Source organism: Calonectris borealis, chromosome 7, assembly GCF_964195595.1.
Source record: "Calonectris borealis chromosome 7, bCalBor7.hap1.2, whole genome shotgun sequence".
In the NCBI taxonomy this organism is placed as follows: Eukaryota; Metazoa; Chordata; class Aves; order Procellariiformes; family Procellariidae; genus Calonectris; species Calonectris borealis.
Window position 1 is genome coordinate 26,621,216 of NC_134318.1, and position 21,878 is coordinate 26,643,093.

Consider the following 21,878-nt stretch of genomic DNA (forward strand, 5'->3'; position numbering starts at 1 on the left):
CAGCTTAAATCAGAGGTATAATTACCAAAATTATTTATGTGAATGTTGTTCCTTAATGAACCAACCATTGCATCCCAGAGATGTGGCAATCCCGTTGCCATTTCAGCACCAAAATGTTTAGCTATAGTAGATAAGGCAAATTCAGCTCCTCTTCTCTGTACAACATAAGGTTTCTGAGCCTAGAATTAAAGAATTTAACAAAGTACAGATACATTTAAGAATACCAATTATTTTCAAGGAGGCTTCCATTGTTATATAGACATTCAATTCTGACTGTGTTTATAGCTACCTACAACACATCAGTTCATTGATTTTTTTCTAAGTTTTTTTTTTTATACAGGTAAAAAATGAAAATCTTTTATAGCAGATTATTTAAATCCTGTAAGTTTGGGGATTTTGTTGACACAGGCCCATTTCAGCAAGAGGTTTTCTAACTCATTCCAGTTCCAGAACCTCAGATATTGCCAATATAGGGCACACCAAGAACAGTAGCATGCTAGCAAAACTTCCCAAACCCAATACTTGATTTGTTATTAAGCCCCTTCTCTTGCTCCCACCCTCTTCAGAAAGTGGAATTGATAAAAATCACTTTAACAATTAAGAACGAAATCCACAACATTGTTTAGGAATCACAGTCCTGACTAGGATCTTATTAAAATGCACTGAACTTTTATATGAATAAAATACTAACAAAAATTTTAGCATATCAAGTGTGGAAGTCACACGTACATCGTAAAGCCAGTCATATTTCAAATACTGTTCTTAATGCTTCACAGCTTCCACTGTGCATCAAGATGACCAACACTAAACATGGGTAATGGGACACAATCACAGCACAGTTTGTGGAAATCCATTTGCATGGATTTTTATTGAGATATTCGTATCCTATACTAAATGTAAAATACTTCAGGAGTATTAATTTTCTTAATGACACACTGAAGATTTTAAACATCATCATCATCAACTAACATATGCTGCTTGCATTACAAAATTTTATGTCAACTCAGCTCTCATGAAAAGATCCTGGCCATCCCTATTATAATGCTATCAACTCCAGTGAATTCAAACTAATGGAAGGAAGGGGTGGGTGTGCAAGTTGCAAATGCAAGTTTTTGAAATTTACCTCATCAAGTTCTGTAGGAATGCTTCCACTGCTGCCAGTGGGGAGATCTGCAATTGGGGCTTTTGGAGCTTTTGGAGTAGGACCTCGCCGACTTGTGATGGCAAAAGCAGCTTTCTGATGTCTGTACAGTGTAATTATTCCCCTGTGCTTAGTAACTGTATGATGCATCCCATCTTTATCAGAGTTGGGCCCTAAAGGAAAAAAGAGAATAGCTGACAACAATTTAAGCTGCGGTTTAAAACATAGGTGGAAGTGATAGCTACCTGCAAGTCATCTGCAGATCTCAATGTGCTTTAAAAAAAAGTTAGTGTCATCGTCCTCAAGGGTGGAAAAAATTTAAGTGCAGAGTAGAGTTACTCTGTTAAGAGCACATTACAGACTTGGCAAGAAAATCTAAGTGTGCAAACTGCCACATAAATTCTTACTCAGCAAGAAATACAGGTAACAAAATTTCAGTCAAATATAAAAAGTTTGCACAAGTTTTTTTATATAAAACAACATATTATGGTCTAAAGTTTATTTAAACTTATGTTCTGTGTCCTTTACAAACAGTTCAAGACTTCTATCATGATACAATAGCAGATGCCATCAGTATCTTTGGATTTGTTCATGTTTCTGTTTATGCTAATCAGCTTAATTTTCAGTCAGATAGGAACGTTGTTCTACTCTGAGACGAAGGAGGACACATTCATTAAGAAAAAGTAAAATGTATAATGGTCAAACCTTAAAGCAGGTTAGAATCTTTGAGAGTATTAAGGTCTTAATTTGTGTTGTTCATTCAATCCATATATTTTTAGCAAAGGACAGTCATTTAAAGAAAATCCATGACCATAGTGTGCACAGGATTATTTGTTCATTTCAAACACTGTCCTCATCTTTTGTTATCTTACTATTAGTCTGTGGAACATAACACAAGTCAGACTTTTTTCTAACAGGCTACTCTAATTTCCATACTGATTCAATTTCAATGAAAAGCTTCATAACACATGTAAATAAAAGGTGATCACAGATAGTAATTGAACAACAGTAAATAACTGAAAATTGGAACACAGGTCTTTTATACATAAAGGTTCTGAAAACTATACACATCATTAGTTGCACACAGTGTGTAGTTTAAGATACCTAAATGAAATTATTACTAATAAAGACTCAGTTGCTGACATTTGAAAAACACTGAAAACAAGACTCACTCAAATACTCATTTTAACAGTTCAGAGACAAGCAGACATATTTTAAGAATCCTGGCAGTCTTAGGTATCATACCTTTTGAGTTTTCATGGCTACTCTGAGGCTGTGCAGGACATGCTGCTAGTGGGGTAAGATGTGGATCCACACAGAGGGAGTTGCAGAGATTTTTTATAATCTTTGAGTTGGGACAAGGAGATCTTGTTGTACACTGCTGAAGTAACTTCGCTATACATGAAGCCACATAGTTTTGTACAAGTGTATTCTCCTCTTTTTTGATAGCTTCCATTAAGGGTTTTATAACAGGATTTAGTTTTTCTGGGAGTTGCTGCAAGTTCACAACTGCACATGCAGCAAATGTATGGACTCGCAGATGCAACACTTGCCATTCTTGATTTGTTTCTGTAACAGTCATTTGGACTTGTTGTCGTTTACTGTCCAACTGTTGTAGAACTTTAGGATTCAAAGTAAAGGATGATGTCACTTCATTGAAAACAGAAGTAACCTAATAAAAAGGAAGAAGGAGTTACAAATCTGTTTCCTTTACTGTAAAATGGGATATCCTCTGAAAATCGCAGTTTTCATGGCAGAACACAAGTCACTTCACCAGGTTATCATCTCCATTTTCCCAGCAAATAGCAGGAAATGCTCCAAAATGTAGTTTCTGGAATCTTGAACTGCAGCTCAAGGGGAAAATCAGGCATATTATGAACATTTCAAGTCTAGATTCCCAAAGCTAGAAGAGGAGTTTACGTACTCCTCCAAATTTAGATTGTCCTATATCTGCCAGATATATCCAGATATTCTGGCAATACGTAAGCATATGACAGATAAGCAAAGGAGAATATGCTATGAATACAAGAGGCCAGAAAGGATGTGCAAGATCCTGTGCATGAAGTTGTTTCTAAACTGATTTTCTTTTGAGGAAAGAGACTGGGATAAAAATCTAAGGAAGAAGTCAGCCCAACACTCACAATTAGCTGACTACTGTTGCTTAAATCTTTCACAGGAAAGATATTAAAAGCAATGTGGAATCATGGAAATGCTGAACTTATTTACTGATAGGATAGTTAAGGCTCCTAAGTACAGGAAAGATGACAGCTGTTGAGAGGATTAGTCGGGGGGGGGGGGGAGTGTGTGTTGGGTTTTGGGTTTTGCCTTTTACTTTTAAATGCTCAGGTCAAGTCTTTCAACTATCACACTTGTACTGCTTCATTCTATAGATACCTCAAGTTCTACTCCACATGACCCTGGAATGACCAAGGGATGCAAAAAATATCACTAGCAAGGAGGAGCACAGGGTTTTTACATCTAATGCATGAAGACCCATACTACAATGCAGCGTAGGTTTGGTGTCTGCATTTCCAGAAAACTTGAAGAGTTGAAAAGGGAGCAGAAGACAGCCACAGAAAATAGCAAGTAGTTATAGAATGAGTCTTCTAATCCAGAATGGGTATCTTTGGAAAAAACATGCATTGGTCAAGCAGCCCTATTACTAGACTCAAGAGTAAACAGTTGAGGTATATGTAAACTCCTGTACTTCACAGACTATGAGCTCACATGATTCTGTCTGGCTTTACCTTGGAAATTCATTCATTTTCGATGGTAGCCATAATCACACCAGCTGCCAAAATTCCCTCAGCCCATATACATAATTATCTATAACTTTAAAGATATGTTGAAATTTCCAAGTTAAGCTACTGCATGTTACTACATAAATACTACCATCTGAGAATTTCAAGATCCATCATGCTACAGTCATCATGGCCATTATTGTACAAACTTAAACCTTCTCTTGCTCTTACCCTTATCCTCAGCATCCCAGTTGCATACACAGACACATCCAGGATCCTGATCCTCCTCCTCCCTGCCCCAAGCTGCATCACATCCATCACCATTCCTTCACCCCCCCCCAAATCTATACACCCCTCCCACCCGAGTCCCCTTTTATTTTGCAGGCTCTCAAATCCACAAGCTTTTCATTTACATCCTACCTCATCTATCCATACTCATCTTTCTCTCTGCTTAAGAAGCCAGTTTGGGGTTGGAAGAAAAACCTTTTAGTTTGTTGCCCCAATATTATCAGCTCTATTTTTGCTTATAGAGCTTTTCCTGTCAAGACAAACTTTTATTATCACATGTAACTCTGATGTTTTCAGATTAAAAAAGACAAAACAATTGAACTGCCAGGAAAAAAACACTTTAAAACACATGGCTGGGGGTTCGGAGGGGAGTTGTTCTAGAATTTACACAGTTTATTTACTAGTCTTTTGACAGTGGTTTTGAAGGAGTTCCAGCCTGCTTTGTTTTCTTCTGTGTAGATTTCAATAGTGAATCTACACCTGGAATCAGAACACTGATTTCTGCTAAGTATCTACCTTGCATTCTACTCCATTTTTGGCATAGTCTGTAAACACCACAGGGGAAGTCGTAAGTATCTATTACATATCTCATGTCAAAGCATGTGTAAAGTCACATTATTTCTGAAAGTTACTGTGTAATAATTATGCTGAAGATAAATTTCAAGACAGGAATAGATCTGAAGGAAGGGCAGGCATGCCTCCACTTACCAGCTCATTAGCTTGATCTATTGTAAATACACTGCAGTTTACTCTGTTTCCAATGTCAATGTGTGCATCAGCTAACAATGAGATGAGTTGTTTACATTCATTCTGCATTCGTGTAAAAGGAACAGCAATTTCATCATAATAGAGATGTTCAGAAAGGACGCCAAGTAAACGAGGTTGCACACAAATGGCCACAGTTCTACACTCCTATAACAGGAAAAGACATAATTTGTATTTCTGAGTAATCACAATTTCTTTTGTTTGGTTTTGGGCACTAAATAGCACAATCTAGCTACAAAAAAATCCAGCTTCCAGAGGGACCATTAACATTTGTAACCCAGAATATTAAAGATTATAAACAAATCTTCAGTCTGCCACTAGAACAGAAGTGATAGTGAATACAGGGAAGACAGTCATGTTAAAAGGAAGCGTTGACCTTAAATAACATGCATCTTGAGAATAATTTATTTGTAGAAGATATGTGAACATATTTACAGATTCATAGTTCTGACAGTTGGCTTTTAGCTACCTAGTAATGTATTCCTCCATTGTCTAACAATCAAGAATTTAGTATTTAGATGTATAAACACCATTTTAGCTTATCAACTGAAATTTCATTTCAAGCTAAGTAGCAGATGACAAGCTGTGGATTAAGACAATAAGTAAAATTTATTTTTGCTGCAGAAACATCCTACCTTTTGCAAGGCTGCCCACTCACAGATTACTAATGCAACACTAATCCTCTGCAAGGCAGATTTAGAATTCAAGTGGAAGAGCAGTAGCTGAGCTAATGATTCAGCCGGCTTTATTTCTTGAGTAACAGTATTTACACCTGGGTCACAAATGCAGCAACAAAGTGCTCCCAGCAACCTGACAAAAGGAGAAAGAACAGTCACTTCAGTGTTACAATTACTCTGCAATTAATGATTCAAAATGAAGATGCCAAAAAAGTCTACATAATTAGCTTTTGGCAAAAACACTATATAATGAAAAAGATAAATTGCTTTTAAATATTTTTTTCAGATTTCCAGTAAACTGACTTTGCTGCCATCATCCGAGCTCGCATGACAACATAATCCCTGGTTGCTGGATCTTCTGCAATGCTGTCTGCCCCAGCAATATATTCCTGAATCACTTCCTTATTCTGGGTTTGACCTTGACGCAGTTTAGCACCTGCCTTTTCCTATGGAGTAAAGTTGGGAGAGGTTGAAAGTAAATGTGTTTGTAATAGAAAAGATGAATTCATATTCCATAACATTTCCGATAACCATTACACCCTGCAAAAGTTGGACTAAGCCAGAACGTTTCTTGCATAACAGACTTCTTAAAGTAGTTCATCATTGTAAATTACCTCTCCACTGATAGTATTCTATGGTCCTATTAGATGTATTGTATGGTTCCTTCACTATAATATTAAAACTAATACTCAACATACGGCTGATAAACGGAGTCCACACAGAGCAAAAAGGAAACCTCTTTCAGCACGTTTTCAGAAATAACACAACGCTTTTAGACTTAACTCAGTCCTGCAAACAGACGGTTTTGGAACCATAATGGTTATGGAACCATGTAAATAAAGACTTCATAAAGTATTCACAGGGAGCATGCTACATGACAGAACTTTGAATTCTCATGGATAACCTGACAACTATTTTGCTCTACAGACTTGAGGTTTGTAAGATGGGTTACATTGAGAGTTGTAGAAAGGCACCACCACTCCCCTCTAACACCTTTAGAATGTGTCTTTACATACAGCTAATCAACTTCCTACTTTCCCCAGAACAGTTGGTGAGGTCACATTTCACTTACTTTTGATCTGGTTTTGACTTCTAGCAACATGTTTAAGTCAATGGGCAAATGAGATGGCTGCATCATTAAGCAGAGCCAGGCTCCCATCCACGGACAAGCAGCTGCAACCACATACTGTACAGATGCCTTGTTTAACAGTTCCAGCCATACCTTGGGAAAGAACCACAGGGGAAATCATGACAAATTTGTATGTGGCCTAGGTAAGATCATATATATGCTGATAAACTGTAAGAACCATCCTATTCTCCTTCACTCTATAGTAAAGCATCAAATAGGCTAACTACGAAATAATTAACATGAACACGCTGTTCTTTATCTGCACAAAAGCGCAGAGGATATGAAAGAGCAGAATACACAAACACTACATATCTAGGTCATGAGTCATGCAAATACCTTGTGAATAAGATCCAGAATTTCCTGGTTGCTTTCTAAGATACAAAATTGAAATATGTGCCTCAACATGTCTTGCAGAATTGGCGTCAGCCATGTTGAAGAGCTCTGAAACAAGGATATCATATGATCAAGTAGATTCCAGTATGTATCATAGTAAAACACTAATAACACTGATTCTTACCTGGTCTTGGGTAGACAGCAGTGTGAATAATGTTTCCAGTGCTGCTTTTCGCACAGAAGATATAGTATGATGCAAGAACGGCCACACACGTGGGACCAAAACTGTGAGTGATTGCTGAATGCTAGTACATCAAGGGGAGATGTAGAGGCAGTGACAGGGAAAAAAACCAAACACACAGAGGCAAGTTAATTTTCTTTATCCTCAGTTATAAAGTTTTATCCAAAAGAAAGCTTTTTAAAAAAGAGAAGTATTATTGCATATGCTGGGTGATTTTAAGTAAGGATCAAGTTACTACAGCTTAAACATTTAAAATAGTTTCAATCAGTATCTTTTTTCAGGAAAATACTGTTTTTTCTTACTGGTATAAAGAACTAGTCGATTCAGGCATGTATTTTTACTGCATTGTTTCCCAAGATTATACTTTGGGCTTTGTTCAACTATTTAGAAAAAAGTTTTTTTTGTTTTGGATTTATTATTAGGGATTTATGAGTTTAAAAATAATTAAAAACAAGCTTGAATCTTTTGTGCATGAACTTGCACAGCAACTGATGCAAGTAGTACATGCTGAATCAAAGATGGCATTAGTGACAAAACTTCATTCTTAATTTTGGATTTGGGCAAGAAAACAGCTTCAGCAGTGACAATCATACAGGATGAGAAAGACAAGATGTGTAAAGCATCTACCTTAAATGCAGATGCTGTGCATTTACCATGTGTAGTATGTTAACATTTTTCGTAGTAACACACAATTCCTTTAATTTGACAGAGTCCCAAACAGAGAGGAACTAGGCATTGTCTTCAACCAGTCACAGAATTACTGGTTGTACTATTGATGTGAATTTTCAAGTCTGTAGTTTTCTTTAGAACTGTTCCAATAGTAAACTTCTACAGGTACAGGCATGTGTTTTAATGTACACAGTTTGCTCTCTTGTTTGGAGTTTGTTGACGAGGAGCAGACAAACAAGAAGTTTATGGTAAGGACCACCATATCAGGGGAGCCACTATCCTTTACTAAAATACCCAAGATGAATGGCAGGGGAGGGGGAAGGCACATATAAATAATGTCTAGTACCATTTAATTATTTTGTTGCCTTTTACTAATATAATGAAAATAGAAGCACTGTCCTAACCTTCACTTTAAGGAAAAGCAAAAGTAAAATTAAAATACTAATTTAAATCAAGCATCTCCTGGGCACATGATTTGAAAGCAACTTTGATTATTCCAATTTGAAAATAACTGGACAGTCAAACCAGCAATACTGAAGCAGTACTAATTAAATAAAAAGTTACCTGCATTTGCGGACCTGAGGATAAGTCAGAAGGGAAGAAAGAAGGATCATGATACTGTTTGTGGAAGCTGTCAAGTCATCCAATTCCAGAAGTGCATCCCACAAGGTATTAAGAATAAAAGGCACCTACACAAATAAGAAGAGGTTATTGTTAAAAAAAAAAAAAGGAAAATTCAAGCGCTTCCTCTAAGCATTATTTTCTTCACTCAGACCAAAAGTGAACTTTTCAATCAGAATTGATGGAAAACAATTCAGTCACCTTCTGAGACTGAAGTTGGACTAGGCTTTCCACTACTGGTACTAAAGATGCTGCAGCAACAGCTCGGACATCATCATCCAGATCTTGGAGACCTTCAATTATTGCAGGCAACACTTTAGGCAATAAAGTGTTGATCATGTCCTGCCAAAAAGATCAAAAGCATTTTTAAACTTAAAAAGCATATATGCCCCAAACAACTAAGATATACTCTGAGTGTGTGAATAAACCTGTTACATAAAACAGAAGCTGCAGGTCCAAGACTATAATCTAAATATTGTAAGTTACTATTCATGAAGTAAAACCTAGGTTATAAATCTGAATGAACTGTAACTCAGCTCAGTTTTGGTGTAAACAAAGCTCAGTGTTGCAGAATAAATACCATGAAGAGACTAAACCTCTAAATGTAGCACTCAGCTCTCTTAACCTCGCATGTGAAACTATCATTAAAATCAGGCAAGCATAGCCTCTATTTACAATGTTTTGTGCAAGTAACTCATCAGGTTACAACAGTACAACTTTGCCGTATACCTGCAGATTTCTGCAGCCTGAATATAAAAATGCAGTCACACATGTGCAAGTGAGCTTGCTTTATCATACCTATCTACTGTTCAGCCACATCCTCAACTTTGAGCAGAGCTTTTTGTTCCAAAGCTCTCTGCTATTTGTCCTGAGGCTTATTACCTGACGTACTGCCAAAGCGTACTTTATTCCTAGGAGACCACCATGTCTCACTTCCCACTGTTCCTGTGTAAGCAGCTTCAGGAGAACATCCACAGTTTTATGAACTCCAGTCTCATTCATATGTTTCAATACTACTCCCAAAGTCTGAGCACAAGTCTCACGTACCGGTGCTACCACCTAGGATAAAGTAAATAATAAAACAAATATTTCCGTATGAAATTTGACTTAGGAAAAAACCAATATGAGTAGAGTCAAATGACCAAAACTGCTATACAACCAAGGTGAAATTTAGGTATCAGCTACTTTGTAATAAGCATCAGTGAGCAGTTACAACAGGCACATGCAGTAGTGCTGTACAAAGCATAGCTGATCTGCTGCAATATTATCTCCTGCAGAAGCCTGCTGATATACCTGTTCACTCAGAGACAACTTACTTCATCTGAAACAAAGTCTCCAAATCTGTCTAATGCAAACACACAAAGAAGTCTAATAACCAAGTCTTCTAGCCACTCCTGATGCTGCTGAATCATCTGTAAAAAGAGAAAAATTCAACACCTTCACTATTTATTCACAGAGGATTTCTGATATGCTTGCTTTAGCTAAAATTTATATAAAGAGTATGACAACATATGTTTAAATTGACTGAATATAGTAATCTTGCACAGACAATCAAGGCAAAATAGTCAGCACTAATTCAGCTCACCTGGCTTATTAAAAACTTTTTTTTTTAAAAAACACAAAGTACCTTTGCCAAAAGGCTAGAGAGCACCTTGTAAGGTAGACAGATAATTTTATCCCTACACAGCACACATAGGTAAGGCCATTCAGATGCTCTATATTGACTAATGTCAACACATCCTAGGCAAATCAATTGTGTTTGAAGAATATTTACAAATAAACTATGAAGCAGTACTTCCCTGTGGGAGACCCAGTGAAAGGAACTCGCTCTTCAGCCATGTCTCCTCCAGACTTAACAAAGCAATTTAGACCAAGCTTGTCTTAAAGCTCTGGCCTCTGTTAGAGGCCCAATAGCTCTGTAACTCAATTTCAGAGCAGAAGCCCCATAAAAGCAACTGCTCAGGCATCATCTTTCTCATCTCCACTGTTTGCCTATAAGATCACCAATTCCCTTGAAAACTATCATTTTAATAAACAAAACTTTCATTATATTACAAATATTCCCATACATGTCAAAGAATTATAGCCTGCATATAGCATACACAGCAGCCCTTGAAACTAGCCTGGAGTACACATACTCTTTCCATAAATAGTTAAGAAACTGTTTAAAGTATCTTATCATTGCAGCGTGTGTTTTTATTACCCTGCAATCTCCATGGAACAAATACTACTCCACATGGAAGCAAGGAGAGAGAGCAGTTTTTGCTTTCCCTATATACAAATTATCTGAAGTAGCTTGATTTACATTTGATAGGTGTATATGTATATCCTCATTCTTCCACACACTCTGTACCACAAGCTCTCCCAGCTGCTTTTACAGCAGGGAAGTCAGTATGAATCTGAATGAGATTCACTATTAGTAAACAAGTTATTACTGTCAAGATATTTTTTACAAGTGGTGTCCTTTAAAGAGACTATTTAAATACTTTTTCTCATAATAACAAAGCAAGCAGATCAATAGAGTCCCCTTACTATTTAAGTGAATAGAATTAGATGGTCTGAGACACTTCACTGGAGTTACATAATGAACTTGTCAATTCTGTTTCAGCACACCCTTACCATGACCTGAAAATAGTATTTTCTAGTATGGAAGCTAGTGTTTAATAACTTTACACACAGCCTATATATTAATGGCTGCTTATACAGTAGCATTTTTTGCACGGGCCTTTTAAAAAGAATGTAAGCATTTCATCAGTGCATACAGTGATTTCATCCAAATTATTCTGAGCAGACAAATTTCATGGTTTATATTCCCCCAGATCACCCACCTCCTGCAAAGCTTAAGTATTTTAAGAAGTCTGCTTTCTAAACTTCATTTAAGTAACATATTAAGTCTACACAACAGGAAACTTACCTCTTCTAAAGAGCTGTCTCCCATTTTACCACCGCTTTTACCATGAGCTTTAAGTATCTCTCTCAGTCCAGTACCTGCACCATGTCGAACCTAGAGAAGTGAAATAAAAAGTCAATTTTTAAATATTCAGGAACAGAAGATAAAGAGCACACTGGGTAACTGAAACACTACTACTTTATTCTTAATAGAGACGTTTCAAGTGCTGCAGAGTTAGTGGTACTTAGACTTGTGGGAAAGGGTAATATTTTATTAGATCAAATCATACACTTAAAATACTAATCTGTACAAAACCAACCTGCTTTTTCCTAAGTATTTGCCAGCTTACGGACAGAAGCAATTAAGAATTGCTTCTATTTTCTAACACAGAAGATATTGTTATCATATTTGTAGTAATGTAGCCAACAAAGACAGTTTTCATTTAGTTTTACCCCACTATGTTGTAAGACAGTTTTCAGAGAAGGAGCAACTAGAAGGTATTACTGTTTTTAGTACATTTATAAGCTAAAGAAAAGCAGTATTGTTATATTTCTTAAACACTTTATAGTTCTCTTTATATTATACATTATATTTAATTTTCTCTACAACTCTTTATATTTCTTAAACAGAGTTTGGATCCCCACTGGATATTTTGGGGTCTGCAAAAGAAATTTCTGAGAAGAAATTTCTACATAGCTTACAAACCTGCCTTGCTTGGCTAAATATTAAAAAATAAGTGAACAAGTGATATGGGAAAGGAAATTATAGCCACTTGTATGTTCCCACCAAATATGAACAGTTGAACACACTAGGAAGAGTTTTGGAAATGACATAAGACCAGTAGAAAGATGTGCTACAGACACACCTGTTTCTGGTATTTTTGATACATAACTGGACTCGTAATTGGCTAATCAAGCAAAGCCCACTCAATAGATACAGAGAAAGTTGCAAAAGCAAAGTTTTGAACCGGGTTTTCATTGAGAGGCCTTTACATAGGTTAGAGCAGAACTTACTCTTTTTTTTTTTTAAAGGGCACTTCATATATATGCTTGTTGCTAGCAAAAAATTATTGTATTTCATTTCATGATAGTAAAAACTAGAACTGAGGAGCTGGTAGGTCCTCCCTTAATCGGAGTATCTTAGATGAAATGCAAGCATACGCATCCCCGTATGTACAGCTCAGTGGCTGTTGGTAAAAGTTACAAGCAAGCCAATAAAAGCCAGCTAGAGAGCCTAGTCTTAAAATCCTAATTGTTCATAATACGCCAATCATTTGCTTATTTGGTCCAAAATTGCTTATGAACTAGTTTTTACAAGCTAAAAGAGGAAGACTTTGCTAGTTAACATCTCAGCTTCTGCAAACACAAAACAGCAAGACAGACAAATGTACAAAGGAAATACCAGTAGTAGGATTCATCTTGCCTGACTTCAGCTGCCTCTAAGCTAGGCAAGCAGTCTGAACCAGTTATCCAGGCTGCCTCTAGACATTGCAAGAAGATGCCAGAGGGCCATTTTATAAACATGTATTTTAAGGTAGTTTAACCTGTTTTTCATCCAGAACATACCGTAATAATGATTCTGTATTGATCTACTTCCTTAATTGTGTGCGCCCTATATCAAATGTACTAAGAAAGCTATGAGAATGTCCGTATTCCAGAAGACAAGTGGACTTTGGCTTCAACTGCAAACAGCCTGCTTTCAAATAAGGTGAGGCTTATTAGCTCAGATGCAGGAATGTGCCACACAAATATAATCATCCTTTTTCTGGGCCCAAAATAATTGTTCTGGCTGCATAGGATCTATCTGTTTCCAAGTTTGAAGTCAGTATGGGCAGAGCCAACTTGCTATCACTGAAACTGTGCAACAGATATACCTAAGTATGTTATAGTCGGTGTTAACGTTTAATCTTTCAAAAGATCAACTTTATTAAAAAACTGAAGTTAGTCGACAACAGTTATTTCCATCTTCTGCTCAAGGAAGCGAGACTATTGTCAGCTACTTCATATTTTTGCTTGGAACTGATATCAAAGTTTGTGGAAAATAGTATAAGAATTGAATAAAAGGGTGAGCAGAACAGGTTTTGAATCTTGAAAATAAGTTGTCTAGGCAATCAAATAAATAGTTTTTGTAGTTGGTATTTACTATCATTCTAAAAAAGTTAATAGTTCCTTTTTATTAACGAAGAGAACAACTAATGATTTGTAGCCTACCCCCTGTTACCAAAGGATTGATTCCCCCTGCTTTTCTACTAGCTTAGCATTAGACAAACATGCCACTGTTGTCAGCAAGACTTGCACAATATTCCTCAAACTCTTGATGAATCCAAGCCTGTTTTAATTGCTTCATCCTTTTGACCATATATTCATGTGCTTTTATTTTGCTTGAATTTCAGTAGTTCCAGAAGTCTCACTTATAATCACTACTTTCTGTATCTTTCCTGCTCTCCACTTGAGTATACGTTACACATCTGTTTTCATTTCCCCTTTAAATGAGTCTTAAAAACCACTTAAGTTCTCTTAGGGACATGGTTTAGTGGGCATGGTAGTGTTGGGTTGACAGGTGGACTCCATGATCTTAGAGGTCTTTTCCAACCTTAATGATTCCATGATTCTAAAAGCAGATTTGTCTTCTCTATGTAATCTGTGTTTACAATTGATGTAATTTTTAATATCTAGCAAAATGCTCAAGTCTTACGCATACAATTTTTGTGCTTCTATTGAAGCCTTTTTTTTAATCTATAGTTACACCTTACATTCTGCATGTATGTCTTACCTCCCAAGAAGGGTTAAAGAGATCATTGCACACCTCTTCACAAAAGCTTTCCAGAGGCCATTCATTTGCCTAAATTTATAAAAAAGTTATTAAGTACAAGATTAAAAGAGAAAGGGATCAGGAGAATGCTTCTTATATTGTACGTCATTTAGATATGTGAAGATAACAAAGACCTCCAAAAGCTTAAGTATTTTTCTTTGTTACAGGACAGAATTGGGGAAAAAAAAAAAGAAATAACTTTCTTCCACACTTCAGGAACTTTGCTGATTGGCACCGGATCTTTTAAAAAGCTTATGAAGTTTGTCTTTTAGTAGTGTAACCTCTTCTCTATGGTAATTAATTTTGATGTTCTGGAATTCAGCCTCCCTTTAGGAACCATGTTAAGGCAGAAAATTAAGCAAAGTTTCTTATCCTCCCCAGTGATTCTTTAAATTTATGAACTTTGCCTTTGAAGAACACAATAGGCAAGCCTCAGTTTGAAATTACACTACATAATCAAATTGGGTCAATTAATTCAGTAATAAACACCACCCTTGTCACAACACATTCCACATTTTTGAAAACCAGAAGCAATATCCACTATCCCAAAATTTCCTCCAAGGAAACTGACATGGCTGTGGAAAGGAAATTATGATACCAAAATTAGTAAGTTCACACCATCACAAACACAAAGCATTTGAAAGGCTAGCAAACCAGTAGCTATTCAGCCTGCAGTTATCATTAATCTCTCAAATTTATTTTTCAATCATTGTTTTGCAAATAAGAATTTCATTACTAAGCTATGTTTGGAAAAATCTTCTTTCTGTAGAATAGAGTCTAATGAAGATAAAGTCTCTTCAAATAAACTTCTATGTATCATTTGCATTCTAGTGTAGCATTTCTTACAATTTTTTCAGCTCTTCAATCTATTGAAACAGATGCAAGTTTTTCTAAGACTAAGGTAATTATTTAAATCTTCAACTACTAAAGACAGAACTTAATTCTAAATTAAGCCTAATTAAAGTAAGGCAAAGATTAAATAAAGTGTACATATACATTTAGATCAAATTATTTATGTCTCAGTCCAATCCTATCATCTAAGTGTTCAGCAGAGTTTTACAATTTAATACCCCGGTCTGACACCTGTAATCCACCTACTCAGGTTCATTTGGGTCACAAACTGCTGCCAATGGCTTAAACGTGTTTTCTTCCTCAATGCTATACACAGTTTGAAGCCCACTTGCTTCATTACATACAAAAGTAAGCAGGCAATGGCATTCTTTACTCCATTTCTCTTAGTGCTAAAATGACTGAAGAATTTAGGAGTATAAAGGAGTTTTGTTTTACATTACTCTGCTAAAAAACTGAATGATCATTCCTGCTAACAGCAGAACAATACATCATACCTCTTCTGGAGCATTTTCTACCAATGTTTTTGAGTCTGTGGCAGGCTGGTTGATGACAACATTTGCAACTTTTCTTCTCTTTTCTTCTGGTTCCCCATCAGTGCTATCATTGCTGAGAAGGAACAAGTATAAGTTTATGAACTGAAAGTATGCTTTAGAGGAAGTAATTACTTCTACAACTGAAGTCTCAGATACAATGAAATGTGGCAAGAATACAAAACAAAGAGGTTTAACACCGCAAATATGCAAAATAGGTAAGTTTACACGTAAAAAAGTTCAGTGAGGAGACAAGCAGAATGTCCAGACAGCTGGACATTTGGGACAGACAGCTGTACCAAATTGGCAATCCTTCTCAGCCTTTTCCAATAAATACAGAAATTCTTAAATAAAAATCAAGGAAAGATAATTTTGTTTACTGCTTGTTATAAACACAGTAGGTACAATAATATGTCACTATAAATTACAGTGGGGATCACTGCATACATCAGAAAGTTATATCTTAAATTTTTAGTTATTGATTATCATCTTAAATCCCGCATTTTCATGCGCTATTCTCAAGCCATGTTTAATAACAGGGACAAACCACAAATTTTAACTGTAGCATCCCGTTATTTCAAGATCCCTCTGAAGCTAAGTCCTTAACAGAGCTCTATTGGGTATATAAGTATGGCACGCAAGTGTTTTACCATCAGCACAATTAGCATGTAAAAGATTAAGATACAAAGACTGTAGGAAGTTTTTCAACAGATAAATCAAATCACAATCCCAGCTGAACTGAAATAAAAGCAAACCAGTTCACTATTATACCTCTTCTCATTAGCTTCCACTGCATCTCTGGATCTTTGCTTTGCAAATAGCTTAGCCATTCTTTTGGCTTTATTCTTTTGTCTACTGCTCATACCAGCTCGAAATTCAGAGTCAATTAACTCAGCAGCCTGAAGAGTCTGAAAAAGAAGTCATTCATTGTCAATTCTTCTCACAGTGAAAGTCCTGAAAAAATTCTCAAACCCACATTGCTCTCAACTTCCCCAGCCCTCCATCATTTCAAACTCAGAGCAGCAGTTTGACATCAAATAACAGTAAACACGCAACTATGGGGCATAAAAATTCAGGAAGCCAAAGCATACCATAGTAGACATTGATCATCATACTTAAAATACAAAGATTATAAAGGCAGAAGGACAAATTTGGTGGGCTTGACAGTATTAGGTTTATGGTTGGACTCGATCTTAAAAGTCTTTTCCAACCTAAATGATTCTATGATATAAAGCAAATCCACTGTATTATTCCTTGCAGTCAAACAGCCCAAGGTTTTACCTACAGGTTGTTTATTTACTAGTGAAACTGAAGAAGGTGAATAGTCCAGATCTTCATCATTGAACAGATCTTCAGTATTCATCCCAATTGCAGCACCCATATCTAAGCCAAGTTTCTTTTGTAACAGTTTCCTCTGTCGTGCTATCCTCTCCTTAGGATCAATTTCACCTTAAAAAAAGTTTTTAAAAAAGGGAAGATGTGTCAGCTTTCCAACTAGATGTATTACTGAAGATTTGCTCACTGAAGTAACATAAGCAAGCCAAAAGTTACAGAATTAAGTTGTGCTTGGCTAATACATCAATACAATCTTTTAAACCAAGTCCCACTGATTCCTAGGAAGACCTTCTCTGCTGCTGAAGCTATGCTAGTACTTCAACTGTCATCAATTTTTAAGCAGAAAATAGCTCCCATGAAGTTAATTAAATTACACTTGGTCTACAGAAGTAAAAAAACAAGTTTTCCCTGAATTTTTAGGAAAGTGCACTTTGAAAGGAGCAAATTAACACACTAAAAAATAAATCCAGCAACTGATTCAAGAACTAGTGCTTTTTTATTGAGTGCATGCATTCTTGTGGGATCTGTTGATTTTGGCAGTCTGGGCTTTTTTTCGTTTTGTTTGTCGTTTTTTTTAAAAAGGTTTCCTTTCCTCCTAAACTTTATCTTCTCTTGGGAAACACAGACCTAAGAAATAACGACCACCAATAAAACCTCTCAAATGATATTCAATCCAATATCCTGTATTAAGCTAGGTTGAATCTGAACCCGTTTTCTTCAGAAACATTCTTCCTTGTAAAATGCATTAGACCCAGGTGTCTCCTTTCCTTCTGCCCAAACTAACTCCTGATGGCAGTGTAGACTGAAGCATAAGCATGATTTTCCTAGGGCGCTGGAGTCTGTTAACAGTCTTATCCTCAAGCTTCATGTATCAAACAAAGGTCATTTAGGAAGATAACAGAACTTTAATTACTGAACACCTAGACTTTGTGAGCACCCACATTTACATAAAAAATAGAACATTTTAGTGCCTGAGTAGAATAAACCCTCCAAGTAAACCAAAACTTGAAGCTTGTAGGGCTGCCAGACTTCAGTCTCTTTTCACATGTGCGGTATGGAAGCCAGTCAGGAGGATTGGGATTTTTTTGGTCAAATATCTGCATATAAACTTGTATGTAGGTGACCAATATCGGCAGAATTTTGGGGTATACACCAGTTGAGTAGTAATTAGTAGTTAATTATATCTATATCAATAAGCATTTGGGTTTTTTGTGTGTGTTGTTTTTTTTTTAAATTACATTTAACTGACAAGCAGAGAAATACAAACAACTTCCATACTCTAGAAAATATTTTTCCTTTCACAAGTTCATCTTAGGAAAAAGTGTCAAAGACTGCCAATTCCAAAGATTCTTTAACTTGCTTTATGTCCATTCATGTTGGCTACTTACTTGAAAAGGAAAGCTGCTACAAAATGCAGAAGAGAAAACAGCCTTTTTACTTTTTCCCACCAGTTAAAAAACGAAGCAGCAACTAAAGCTATTTTTAGTTTCCTTTCTTATTTTTCGATGTTATATTTTTTATTTATTTGCATTCATGAAATTATTTATGTGCAATCATACAACACTGGAATAAATATCAGAATTCTATGAACTCAAGTGTCCTATTCCATCTATTTGATTTCTGAACAGGTAGGGTTTCATTAGAAGAGATGAAACTTGTACAACCTTATTAACCTAGCATAAAAGATGGCAAGCAATAAAACAGCAGTGAGGCTTAACAGACAGGATACTGCTTAAGTGTCAGGAGCCATGGGTTCTGTTCCTTGCTGAGCTAGTGATCTTCTGTGTACACTGCACAGAACGCATCACACACAGGGAACAAGTGAATCAGGGCTATGCAGTCAGAGCAGATTCTTATCTATAGCATCATTTCATTTGGTGCAGAAACTGGAAGGTAGACTGGAATTAAAGCAGGAAAGTACAGTAATAGCAAAAAGAATCTTAGATTAAAATAATTCAATGCCATTACACTGACATAAACCAACTCTCTCAGGTAAAAAGTTGCAGAAAGATAATCAGACAAGTCACTTGAAACAAAAGACATCGCACAGGCACCGATATTTGACCTTCCAACTTTGACAGTTTTATCACAGTATTTTTCATGCAATCTTTCTATATTTGAAACCTTCAAGCTTTTAAATAAGCCATATCCTACTACTACACTTGGGAACACTGTTTTAACGAAGAACAAGTGGTGATAGTTCCTGCACCTCTTTAAAAAGTCTACAGAAATTCTACAGAATATTTAATATTGCTGGTTCTGCTCCCTCTTTCAGGTTTCCACACTCCTCTTCCCCCCTGTACACATATTAATTCTGATAAGAGAAAAAACAAACAAACAATACGCACCCCCTAAAAAAATCGTTTAACTTGAGAAAGATAATACAAACCAGTTATGTTGCGGAATATTTTCTTCTGTTATTTCCTAGCATGCTGAGAAACCATGGATGACTAGACTCATAATACTGCCACAACAAACTTTTTCAAATCAGTAAGTTTTCTTGTCTGCAAGTAAAATACAAAGATATACCTGATTTATCATCTTGGACTTCAAATTCTGCACCAGCAGATCCAAGAAGAGATGCACCATGTTTTAACAAACGACATATATCAAATCTGTCAAAACGCAACCGATCTGTTGAAGGTGAATCTTCCATAGGACTTTCTGAGCCTGGTTCTAGATAGGACATTGAAAATAATATTAAGGACAATGTGATGAAATTTTTGTTCAAAGTTCTGGCAGAAGATTAAGCGAGAGAAAGAGGAAGAAATAATTTCTCTCCTCCAAAGGAATCATCAGACATACAGCATTTTGATATACAAAGTGTAAAGGCTCCACTTCACAAAGACAGACTGAAAAGACTCACTTAACACACTTAATTGAGTAGAAAAAAATTTTAACATTTTTCCCTTGATAAATTGAGCTTTTTAAAATCTTGGACACTGACATACCACTAGGTCTTCTCTGTACACATACGGCCAACTTGCAGTTCGAACTGCATATGGCTCACAAATAGTTCAAACAAATATCATGCCAACACTATATCATATGACCAACAGCCAAGCATCCCTGGTATGGAAGCTGGAGAGTAGTCTTAACAGGTATGGGAGAAAGTCAGCTACCAAGGGCTGCTGAAGACTAGTTCAGCTCTTCTCAAATCCGGTTGCAGATAGAGTGTAGTTCAATACTGATACAGAAGAGATTTGTTCCTCACAAGGTGTCCTATCATTTCCTAGTCATGAATTCCCTCTCCTCAACACCCAAAGATTAGTGTGTTTTGCGGCTCCTAGTCATGTGCAACTTAGGATCCAAAAAGATTGGCCATTCCTTCATAATCCAGCACACTCACATCCTGAATTACAACCAGCAGTATAAACACAGTTGTTGCCTACAAGAAATAGAGCATTTAGTTTGGTGTGTTTCATCCCACACTTACGCTTATTTATAAAAGCTTGTTCATTTACAGTAGAATGAGTCTAAGTGCACACAGAACACTACAAAATAAACACCACCTACATTTCTTCAGACCTGAAGAAAAAGTTAACATTTCATTACACATATGAAAAAAGAGAACTGATTTATAGCAAGCCTAAAAACCTAAATGCAACCAATCAAACCACTGTAAGATACGTGTATTTTACTACTACATCAAACAATTTAACTGAAATAAAAGAAACAAATGTCTGCATAGCCAGTTAGCCCTGTTAAATGGTACCTTTTTCTCAAACACACGTAATTACCTTTTCAATTTCATATCTGATAGGCAGATATGCAAGAACTGGACAATGCATGTAACCCATCATTAGAAACAGCTGCTATACTTGAAGACTGACAGGTTGCCCCATTTCCATGTACAAAAGGAGTTCTGTAAGGAATTCTTAGAACTAGACTGGTGAACTTAACTTCTACCCTCGGTAAGATAGTAGAGTCTATAAATAAAGTTATTAAGTATATGGATAAATGTGACTTACTGGGAAAGAGTCACAATGGCTCCTGAAAAAAACACCTCTCATTAACCTGATTATCAATGTCCTTAAAGAGCTCCAACAAGTGGATAGAGGGGATCCAGTGGATGTAACGTATTCAAAAGCTTTTGGCAAAGTTTCATATAAGAAATTGGAGGAACTAGGTTACCACAGAATTGGGGAAAACATCCTTTTACAGACTGAAAGCTGGTTAAAGACAGATAAAAGCTAGCTTTGGAGTCCTTCAGGGATCAGCGTTGCAACCAATTCTAGCAGTTGGCAATGGCAAGGAGATTTCACTATGCACTGTTCTCCAAGCATGTAGATGACACTAAGCTCTTTTGGGTAACAAAAAGTCACAATGGCACTAAGGAATCCAAGAAGGACTCTCAGAACAGACTAATGGGCAAAGAGGCATATAGGCTGCAAAATTAATAACTTAAACCATGCCTACACAACACTGAATTCAGAACTGGCAGTTAACATTCAATAAAAATCTTGGAGGCACTTCTGACAGTTTTCTGTATTCACCAGCTTATTGGGCAGTGACAGCCAAACCAGCCAACTACTGGCATCATCATGAAGCAGACTGAAAACACGACAAAGTGCATCATTTTGCCACTATGATAAATATCAGTACTCTAGAGATGTAGGTACACTGTGTGCAGTTCTGTGCATCTCAAGGACGACACAAGTGAGAAAAAGCATAGAAAAGGACAAATAATCATAAAGGTAGTGGATAAGGCAAATGCAGAACTTGCTTGTCAAATTCTATAGCAACAGAACCAGGAGGCACTGAAAGAAACAAATATGAGATCACCTCAAAACAGATAGGAGTTTTGTTGTGGTTTTGTGTTTTTTTTTTAAACAGTTAGTGAATTTCTGGAACC

At 36.4% G+C, this 21,878-nt stretch overlaps 1 protein-coding gene across 4 annotated transcripts in view; it reads right to left on the reverse strand.

Annotated features, from left to right (window-relative positions):
* BTAF1 (B-TFIID TATA-box binding protein associated factor 1) overlaps positions 1-21,878 on the reverse strand; it is a 48,038-nt gene that overhangs the window by 13,858 nt on the left and 12,302 nt on the right. For 2 of the 4 annotated variants that reach the window (XM_075154735.1, XM_075154733.1), the window contains exons 4-22: positions 19,553-19,699; positions 16,974-17,137; positions 16,460-16,596; positions 15,653-15,764; positions 14,268-14,336; positions 11,520-11,609; positions 9,922-10,017; positions 9,488-9,664; positions 8,807-8,947; positions 8,549-8,673; positions 7,259-7,379; positions 7,078-7,182; positions 6,685-6,834; positions 5,916-6,058; positions 5,571-5,745; positions 4,879-5,082; positions 2,387-2,813; positions 1,124-1,335; positions 26-179 (exon numbers count right to left, since the gene is read on the reverse strand). In XM_075154735.1, the coding sequence (XP_075010836.1) occupies positions 26-179; positions 1,124-1,335; positions 2,387-2,813; positions 4,879-5,082; positions 5,571-5,745; positions 5,916-6,058; positions 6,685-6,834; positions 7,078-7,182; positions 7,259-7,379; positions 8,549-8,673; positions 8,807-8,947; positions 9,488-9,664; positions 9,922-10,017; positions 11,520-11,609; positions 14,268-14,336; positions 15,653-15,764; positions 16,460-16,596; positions 16,974-17,137; positions 19,553-19,699 (2,949 nt within the window). Of the gene's footprint in view, positions 1-25; positions 180-1,123; positions 1,336-2,386; positions 2,814-4,878; positions 5,083-5,570; positions 5,746-5,915; positions 6,059-6,684; positions 6,835-7,077; positions 7,183-7,258; positions 7,380-8,548; positions 8,674-8,806; positions 8,948-9,487; positions 9,665-9,921; positions 10,018-11,519; positions 11,610-14,267; positions 14,337-15,652; positions 15,765-16,459; positions 16,597-16,973; positions 17,138-19,412; positions 19,528-19,552; positions 19,700-21,878 lie in introns of all 4 variants that reach the window. The other 2 variants (XM_075154734.1, XM_075154736.1) reach the window with 2 other exon arrangements.